Genomic DNA, 10312 nt, shown 5'->3' on the forward strand with positions numbered 1-10312 from the left:
GCGCTTGTCTGCCGTGCATGCGGCCGGGGTTCCATCCTCAGCACCACATACAAACAACGATGTTGTGTCCACCAATAACTAAAAAATAAATATTAAAAAAAAATTCTCTCTCTCTCTCTCCCTCTATCACTCTCTCTTTAAAAAAAAAAAATTCTAAGTAGTCTTGACTCATACTCAGAAAGTATCCTATAACCTAGCCAGAATGGCAAAGGGAAGCCTTCTGTGTTAGTCAGCTTTGTGTTACTATAACAAAATCAGCTTTAAAAGAGGAAAGGTTTATTTTGGCTCACAGTTTTGGAGGCTTCAGTCCAGGGTTGATTGGCTCCATTGTTTCTGTGTCGTGGTGAAACAATACATCATAGCAGGAGTATGTGGTAAAGGAAGCTGCTCATCTCATGGCAGCTGGGAAGTGAAGGGAAAGAGGAAGAAAGGGGGTCCCAGAATTCCCTTTGAGGATTCCTCCCAGTGACAGGAAGTCCTCCCACTAGGTTTCCACCACCTCCCATTAGTGCTATGAGCAGGAGACCAAACCTTTAACAAGTGGGCCTTTGAGGGACATTCCAGACCCAAACTATAGCACCTTTCCAACAGAGACACAGTATTAATTCTCTTTGGTGGGTGTGCTTCTGAAAGACATACTGTCTCAATGAAGGGTCTTTTTCAAAATAGTACTTAGTACTGAGGGTCAAGGAACCTAAGTCAGGAGATGTTGGCCCAGTATTCGGGGTTTGATTTGGGGATATGGTCTTCCCAGCAAAACTTTTTTGTTTTTACTTCAAATATCTGACTTCTATTCAAATATCAGATATTCAACCACAAATGCTGTTTTTAAAAATATTATGTATTATTTTGAATGGGCTGCCCTTGTATTCCTTCATTAACTCTGAAAGCAGAATTCATTCCTGTTTAAAATTAAATGACTCTAATTGATTTTTACCATGCAAATAAATACAGACTCTTTCCTTGAGCACCAGGAGAGAATATTTTTAAGTCAGGAGCAAGTTTTTAATTCATCGTAGACCAGTAAACTCTTCTTGCTCCAGTCCAATCAATGATAGATCCTATGCCAACCAAGCAGGCATGCATCATCTGATATATGAGATTACCCTTTTAAAAATATTCTTTTTAGTTATTTATGGACCTTTATTATTTTTTAATATTTTTTAGTTGTCAATGGACCTTTATTTCATTTATTGATACACAGTGCTGAGAATTGAATGCAGTGCCTCACAAATGCTAGGCAAGCACTCTGCCACTGAGATAAAACCCAAGCCCTATGAGATTACCTTTTAATCAAGTGGACTATGTATGTCCATTTTTACAAAGAACAGATTTACATAATGCGAGGTCCATTGCTAATTTGAAAAATCATGGCAAATATATATATATATATAACAAAAATTTGCATTTTAATAATTTAAGATTACAGTGGCATTAAGTACATTCATATTGTTGTGTAACCATTACCACCATCTATCTCCAGAGCCTTTTCATCATCCCAAACAGAAGCAAAAACACTCTGTGCTTCTTAAACAACTCCCTTCCAGCCCCTGACAAACATCATTCTACTTTCTATCTCTGAATTTGTGTACTCTAGGTATACTGTATTATATCAGTAGAATCATAGTTTTTGTCATATTGTGTCTGGCTTATTTTACTTAGTATAATGTCTTCAAGGCTCATTCATGTTGTAGCCTGGACCAATGTTGTAGCAGCTCTCTAAAGGCTGAATAATATTCCGTTGTGTGTATATATGTACCACATCTTGTTTATCCATTCTTCTGTTGATGGATTTTGGTTGTTGCCACCTTTTGGCAATGGTAGATAATACTAGTATGAACATTGGTGCCATGTGCATCTGTTTGGGTCCCTGTTTTCAATTCTTTTGGGTATGTACATGGAGGTGGAATTGCTGGATTATATAGTAATTCTATGTTTAATTTTTTCAGGAAATTCATACTGGTTTCCACAGTGGCTACACTATTTCATATTCCTAGTAACAATGCACAAAAAATCTAATTCTTCTATATCCTTACCAACACTTATCATTTTATTTAATTTTTTATAATAGCCATTTTCATTTTAGGCACTGCTAATTTCAAAGACTGTTTTGACTAGGCACAGTTTCAAATGCCAGTAATCCCAGTGGCTCAGGAGGCTGAGGCAGGAAGATCGTGAGTTCAAAGCCAGCCTCAGCAAAGCAAGGTGCCAACCAACTTAGTGAGACCCTGTCTCTAAATATAATACAAAATAAGGCTTGGGATGTGGTAGTGGTTGAGTGTCTCTGAGTTCAATCCCTAGTACCCCCACCCCCCAAAAAAAGAGGTCAAATACTGTTTTGATTTTGAGAAAGGAGATACAAAATGAAGTCTGTGGATCTAAGATAGATTTCTCACTTGGGACTTTTTAACAGTTGGCTTAAACAAATTATCTTTAAACAAATGCACAAGTAGATGGGGGTGAACATGAAAAGCTTCTTACTATGAAAGTGGCTAATTACAAGAGAGATAGTCATGAGCATGGACTCACTTCCTGGCTGGTAGCAAGTTCCTTTGCATCTCTAGGATTCAGTCACAGCATCTGTAAATGGGGAAAGGAAGCTTAGCTGCCTGCTAGGGCTGTTGGGAGGATTAAACTAGTTCACACTTGAAAGCCCTTATAATGGTGCCTGGCACCCAGATGCACATCAGGAACTGTGTAAGGATTAGTTGTTGATGATGTTGTTTATGAACTTGGCCAGAACTGAAACAGAAACTGAAACTCTCCTTGAGTTTATCTTGCTTACCAGAGGTTCAAACCAATCACACTACAATACTTTTCATTTCTAGCAGACATGCCAGTATATATCTGAAATACTGAAACCTTTAAAGGCATTTGTCAAGACATTTATTGCCTCACTAGATGTTAAGTACTTCTTAAAAGGAAAAACTTTGTAGGAGGGAAATAGAAAATTACTTTCATATGGACAGGACTATAAATGGGATTATTTTCTTGGGGAAAATTTATAAATGGAAACCTCTTAATACAGTAAAAGACTGAATTTAAATACCTTTTCTCTTTGAAAATGCCATGCCATGGTCTTCATTATTTGTTATATTTCTAAAGTGCTTTTCTTCCCAGGAAGCTCATTACAAACTGTCTCCTGACCCGATTTAATTCAGCTCCTTTGTAGGGGAACCGCCCTTCAAAATGTACCAGAAACAGATCAGAGAGGCTGCAAATCGAGGCTGGGAGTTGTTTTGCATGGATATCACATTTTATGATGTGTGATACCATTGTTTATCATTAAGGATTCAAATTCCTTCATTCCCTTAGGCAGAATATTCTCATTTATGAGTCTGATTCAAACTAGAGTAGACAAGATGTAGATTTCTTAGAAAGTGGGTTTCTAATGGAAATGGTGACAATCCATTAACAGCAGGAGGGCTAATGGCTGCCACTAAAAATATACTTAAAGATTACAGTAATAAAAACACATATTTTAAAGTGCCTGCTAGAAGTTCAAGGATTTTTTTTAATGTTGCTGTTAATAATAGGCCACCAGATCCTTTTGGCATTTGATTTTGTCTCATAAATGGGCTTAATCTAAGGTAATGCTGTTGTACTATACTATTTTTTTCTTTTTGATTTTGAGGGGAGTTGGTTGTCTTTGGGAAGAATTATCAGTGCCCTTAATGGAAGGTAAATAATTGGTGTATTCATAGGCATGTGGAATTTTAAATCTGGAAAGGATTTTAGTGATCAGCAAGTCATCTCTCTTGTATCTACTAGAGGAAACTTGAGACTCTAAAAAGTGATGGGCTAGAGCTTAGGAAGGAAAAATGAGTGCCTGAAGGAATTGATGATGTGCCTGAGGTCTTAATATTTTCTCACCTACATGATTATTGCAGTGTCTGCCCTTCTGCTTCATCTCCCTGCCCAAGACATCTGCATTATCTTCCTGTATTCCTACCATACACTTTCTGATGGTTTGTTTTGTTTTCTTTCCACATTTTTATTGGTGCATTATAGTTGTACATAATGATTTATTGTTACATATTCATGTATGCACACAGTATAACAATATAAACTGGCCAGTGTCACTCCCCAGCACTTCCCCTCTCCTACCATATACTTTTTTAAGATCATAAAAGTAATATACAGACAACCCTTGGTATCTGCAAGGTATTGGTTGTAGGACTTCCCTTAGATACTGAAATCTGTAGATGTTCAAGTCCCTTATATAAACTGATGTAGTATTTGCATATAACCTATATAATTCTCCTGTACACTTTAAATCATCTCCACAATACTTACAATACCTAGTACAATGTAAATGTTATGTACATATTTCTTATACTATATTTTTTAAAGAATAATAACAAGAGAAATGTGTACATGTTTGGCACAAGTACAATTTTTGGTCTACAGTTGGTTGAATTCATAGATGTGGAACTTGCAGATATGAACAGCCTACTGTATTCATTATAGAATTATTAGAAAATAAAGACTAAAAGGAGACTAAAAATTACCTGTTGTCCCATCACCCATATCTTTTTACTTCTACATTATATACATTAATTCTACAACATTTAAATCATGCAGAACATATTCTAAAATTGTTTTTACTTTATAATTGCTCATGAGCATTTTTTTCATATTAAATACTTTTGAAGAACCTGATTTTCCTCAACTTCTTAGTATTTCATATGGGAGTTGTATGAGATTTCTCTAACCTATTTAGGGAGTTTTTGTTTTGTTTGTTTGTTTGTTTTTTCACAGTGCTGGGAATGGAACCCAGGCCCTGTACACACTAGGTGGGTACTCTACCACTGAGCCCTGTTTGCACTGAATATCCATATAAACAATAGACATTCACATAGATCTCTGATTATCTCCTCAGGAAAGAAAAAAAAAAAAAGATTTTGCACCTATTACCAAATTACCCCTGAGAAAGATGCTACTGTGTATTCCTCCTACTTTTCCTGTGCCTTCATCCATCAACACTAGCCATTGCAATTTTTTGAAGAAAGTTAGCAATCTGATATATAAACAACTCATTACAATTATTTGCATCTGTTTGATTATCAGTGACTCTGAACATGTTTAGAATTCATTTATAAATTTCTTTTGTGATTGCCATATGGAACATCCCATATTCCTTTCTTATTATGGTTTTTATTTTATTTTTATTATTTATTATTTTATTTTTATTTCTTATTATGGTTTTTACCCTATTTTTAATTTATAATCTCTATTTAGTATTTATTTATTTATTTGTGGTGCTGGGGATTGAACCCAAGGACGCATGCCTGTTAACCAGACACTACCATTGAGTCAAATCCCCAGTCCCTTTAGTCAAATGTTGCAAAAATTTCCCCATAGTTTTCTATTTACCTTTTATCTTATTTTATAATTTTTTTCAAACTTTTAAATTTTTATGTAGTCAAATATTGACATTTTTCTTTATGGTTTCTTTTATGCTTAAAGATATTTCTAAACAACAAATCTGATCATAGCCCTCCTTTGATTAACATCTTCCCAGGGAGCTTAGGGTGGCAGTCCAGCCTCCTTCTGGAGCTCCAGGCCCAGGCTATTGTCACCCCATATGTTCTAGTCATGCCAAGCAACTTGCACTTAGTACTCTCTTCTTTGTGTCCTCTGCTTGGAAAGCTGGTCCTCTCCCCACCAGTCCCTACAAACTTACCATCAACTCTAATCCCTTTTCCTGTGTATTATCAAAGACCCAGATCAGCCACAGCCATCTGCTTGATTCTTGTCTTCTGCATCCCCTTCTTCTTGTGCAGTACCCAGGCCCCAGAAGATGTTCATAATAATCTGCAGAACAGAATAATCCAAATGATAAGCAAAGTCTAAAATGGGTAGTATTGGTTGAGCTTCCTTAATCTGAAAATACAAAATCTGAAATGTCCCCAAATCTGAAACTTCTTTAGCATTGAATAGATGTACAAGTTAAAAATTCCACCTGACCTAATGTGACAGGTCACAGGCAAAGGACAAATGCACAACAAAAGTATCATGTAAAATTACATTTAGGCTAAGTGTATAAGGTTTATATGAAACATAAATGAACTTTGTGTTCAGACTTGGTTCCCATCCCCAAGATATCTCATTATGTATATGCAAATATTCCAAAATTTTAAAAACTCAAAATCTGAATCACTTATGGCTCCATGCATTGGATGAAAGATACTCAATGTATAGGAAAATTGGCTTTGAGGGCTAGTTTAGGATGAAAAGATTGGACTGAGCTTTTGGAGGCCAAGGTTCAGCTGTGAGCAATCAAAAGACCTCAGCCACCATAGGCAGAACCCTCAGAAGGTGGTGGAATGGAGCATCTGGGAGTGGGGGGTTTGAGCATCAGTCAAAGGGTAGGAGGCCATGTAGGCTGCCAGCACCTAGAGGCCTAGCAGGTAGGAACTCGAGGCCAGGACTGAGTTTCCCAGAAAGGTGAAGGACAGTGTCAGGGAAGGGCTCATTTCTGAAAGCACCAAGCAACAGTCACCTGAAGGGCCAGTTTGGAAAGCCAATTTTACCATCCAAACCTCCTCCCACCCCCACACTCTTCTCTACCCCAGCAAATAGCATAGCCACTTTCCAGAAACTGGAATCACTTGATTTCTTACCCTCCTATGAGCAACATATTGTCTGTTAGCAAGTCCCATTGACTCAACCTTCAAAATATAGCCAGACCATATACTGTAGGATGCCATTTTGATGACATTCTGGAAAAGGTAAAACTGTGGGCCAGAAAACAGATCTGTTGCCAGAGGTGGGGAGAGAGAATGACTACCAGATCATGAGGGAATTTGGGGGCTGATGGAACTCTTCTACACCTTGATCATGCTGGTAGTCTCCCAACTGTGTTTGTCAGAACTCATAGAACTGTGCATGAGAAAGGTGAAATAAATATACCTTAATGAAAATATGGAGAAAATATAGTGGGAATCCAACCTTTTCTCACCATCATTACCACCATCACCGTTGGGCCAGCTGCCATATAACCTTGGATTCTTATTGAGATGGTCTGTTCTTCATTGGTCTCGCTGCTCCTGCCTTTGATTCACTAAAGTCTATGCTCAGCACAGGAGCCAGATTGGTTCTCAGAAGACAAAAGCAAATTTTGTTATTCCTTTGCTCAGAACTCTCCAAAGGTTTTTCTTCTCCTCAGAGAAGGCCCTACATAAAACAATCCTTTGTTCTTTCACCAGCCTAATAACTCCCAAACTCTCCCACACTCCTCTCCCACTAGCTCTCTCCACTGCTGCCATGATGGCCTCCCTCCTCTCCTTGAACATGTCCTGCGGTTCTTATAGTAAAAGATGAGTTCCCACAATAGCCGCCAACACACTAAGCAGCACAGCTCTGTGCTACTTCTCTGGTGATCCCTTAACTCCCTCCCTTATCCTGTTCCCCACCCAGCAGACCCCACTCCACCCCCATGGCCGGCTTGCTCTTCCTAGTGCATACTATGCTTCATTCTTGGAGATTTCTGCCTGATTTCTACTCAACAGAGTCTCTCCCTCATCTCTTTCAGGTCTTTGCTCAAATAACATTTTTTTCAGGGAGGCCTTTCCTGAGCACCACATTTGTAAATGCAGCCCCCCACACCTACTCTTACTTGCTATATCCTCATCTTATTATTCTCACAGACACAGTTCCACCTGACATACCAAATATTTTGTTTATTATGGGATACCTCCTTAAGTCCACGAGGACAGAGATATTTGTTTTATTTTATCCTGCCCTTCCAATACCTACGACATTACTGTTTGCCTGGCAAATAATAGATACTTTGGGGGTGGGATTGTGGCTCAGTGGTAGAGCACTAGCCTAGCATGTGTGAGGCCCTGGGTTTGATCCTCAGCACCACATTAAAATAAAGGTATTGTGTCCAACTACAACTCGAAAATAATATTTAAAAAATAGATACTCAATCAAATTGTGTAGACTGAAGAAAAGAAATAATCCCAAGAACTAGCAGTGATTGTAATCTTATGTATCAGCATCTCTCTAGCTCAGAATTTTGGCCAATTTCTTACCACTCGTGGTCTTTGGCAACATGGAATGTAGTCTATGATGTGGGCACAGGGGTTTTGGGGTGGTGTCTTTCCTTCCTGTCTTTCCTTTTTGTTTTGCTGCCACCTGAGACTGCTACGTTAACAGACACCTTCTCTCAAATTTCTCTCTAGAAGCAGATGTTCCAGGAGAGGAGTAGCCGGATGCTACAAGCCTTATCACCCAAGCAGAGCCCTGTGAGCAGCCCAACCAGGAGCCGGTCCCCTTCCCGCTCCCCGTCACCCACCTTCTCGTGGCTTCCGATCAAAACCTCACCTCCCTCCTCACCCAAAGCAGCCTCAGCCTCCATCAGCAGCATGAGTGAGGGGGATGAGGATGAGAAGTAAAGGTGGCTGGCAGGCAAGAGCCACACCACACAGGAGGGGGAGGGGCACTGGGGATGCCTGGGTGGTGTTTGAAGGGGAAGAATCATGGGAGCTACAGCTCAATAGGGAGGCCCTGAGCTCTGCTAAGGGAAGGTTGATCTGTTCTCCCTCATCTTCCACATGGCCCAGCTGGGCTCAGCATGGAGGTTTCCAGCTGGAGAACCTCCATAAACCTTCTTAGCATCCTCTAGAATCACTCTAGTTTAACCTTGCTAAAGAGAGGAGCAGAGCACCCCAGGGAGACTTGCATTGAGTAGGGTGACTTCTGCTTTTATCCATGCCCCCATCCCCATCAAGTAAACTACCTGTGGAAGCGGCTGTTTCCTCAACCTGCTACTTTTGGCTCTTTAAAGGGCCTTGCACGTTGCCTCCTACCACCCAAGCTCTGCCAGAATAAATTTGTTTCCAATAGAGGTGGCAAAGTGCTTCCGAAATAGTCATGTTAAAGACAAATTCCAGTCTTCTCAGTGCAGCCACTAAGACCTGATGTGGCAACACATCAAATCTTTCCAGTGCCGGGACCATGGCTCAGAGCCAAAACCTTGCTTTGGATCAGATATAAAAGGTGATCTAGTGTGAACCCTAACTTCTCACTCAGAGGACAGTGTTGGCAAGGAGAAGTCCACCTAAGTCCTGATGTGCTCCTGGCTGTACTTTCTCATTATTGGTGTGACTTTATTGTTTTCCAGAAATTACCTTAATCGGTGGAAACTGCAACAAGGAAAAACATCCTGTATAAAAAAAGAGGAGCTGCTTTGCTTTGGCTCCAAGTTTGGCAGATGAGAAACATCTCTCGAAGCTTCTCCTTAAAGGATGCTACTATGGAATGGCTCTTCCCATTTCTGACCAGTTAACAGTTTCATAGACCTCAAGTAACAGTTTGATGTACCAAACACATAGTATACTGATAGGGGGTGCTACCTGCACGTATCTGTTCTGTGTATGCTCCAAATATGCCACCCCAGGGTGTATACCATATGCAATATGAATATGTGGTGGTGGCATTTTATGATATACTCCTCTCCTGCTCTCCACCCTAATAGCCTGCTGAAATCCTTATCTAAAGAACCATCTGGTTCCCTTGTGACTTGGGCACTTTGTCAAAAGCTCATACCAGATTCTTGTAGAAATATTTTGTCCCAACCAGGAAATTATTATTGTTCTCATGGCCTCCCATAACATTTGGGGGTGAAGGCAGGTTCTGAAGAGTTTTGCAAAGAACAATGGGCTAGTTCTTTGAATGGGCTAGTTATTGCTGGCTATAGCTTTTGTTAAATGGGATGAAGACTCTTAAGATTCCTACAGAGTTGTCTGAAGTTACTGCTCCTTTATCACATGTAGGAAATGAACAGGTAGAATCAAGGTTTAGAACCAAACTCTTGGGCAGACGTAGATATTGCCTCATTATCCTGGTAATGTCAGGCAGAGCTGGGATCTGACTGAGCAGAGGCCCCAACCAGCAAATTGTGGGCAGAGCCCAGCACCTCTTGTGACAGAAGCACCCCTTTTCAGAGGACTTGGGAGCCAGCCTTTTGGGGGCAACTGATGAAGGAAGGTGGCATGTCTTTCCCCTTTGTGTTGGGGTTGAACTACCTCCCTGCCTACCTGAAGACTAGCGGTGTTTGTTGGAAAGCAAAACTATGCTGCTAAGCTGGCTTGGAACCTCCTTGTTCCTGGTTTTCTCCAGAACTCTGTAAAGCACTCAAGCAAGACAGAGGACGAGCAGGAACTTGGTCTTTGAGAAGTAAAGTTCTTTTTGCAGTTAAGGCCCTCCCAGAGCATACTCTACGGAGAGCAGCAAGGGCTCCTTTCTTCCTTTGTGTCCATTTGGCCTTTGCCTTCCACCATGCCCCCAGGGCACACTGTGC

At 40.2% G+C, this 10312-nt stretch overlaps 1 protein-coding gene across 2 annotated transcripts in view; it reads left to right on the forward strand.

Annotated features, from left to right (window-relative positions):
- Pcyt1b (phosphate cytidylyltransferase 1B, choline) overlaps positions 1–9306 on the forward strand; it is a 63479-nt gene extending 54173 nt beyond the window's left edge. Inside the window, exons 8-9 of one of the 2 annotated variants that reach the window (XM_026401384.2) lie at positions 8193–8255; positions 9134–9306. In XM_026401384.2, coding sequence (XP_026257169.1) covers positions 8193–8255; positions 9134–9145 — 75 coding nt within the window. In that variant the 3' untranslated portion in view covers positions 9146–9306. Of the gene's footprint in view, positions 1–8192; positions 8406–9133 lie in introns of those variants that run through there. The other variant, XM_026401383.2, reaches the window with a different exon arrangement.
- Positions 9307–10312: the final 1006 nt, after the last annotated feature.

The sequence above is a fragment of the Urocitellus parryii genome, chromosome X (assembly GCF_045843805.1).
Source record: "Urocitellus parryii isolate mUroPar1 chromosome X, mUroPar1.hap1, whole genome shotgun sequence".
Taxonomy (NCBI): Eukaryota; Metazoa; Chordata; class Mammalia; order Rodentia; family Sciuridae; genus Urocitellus; species Urocitellus parryii.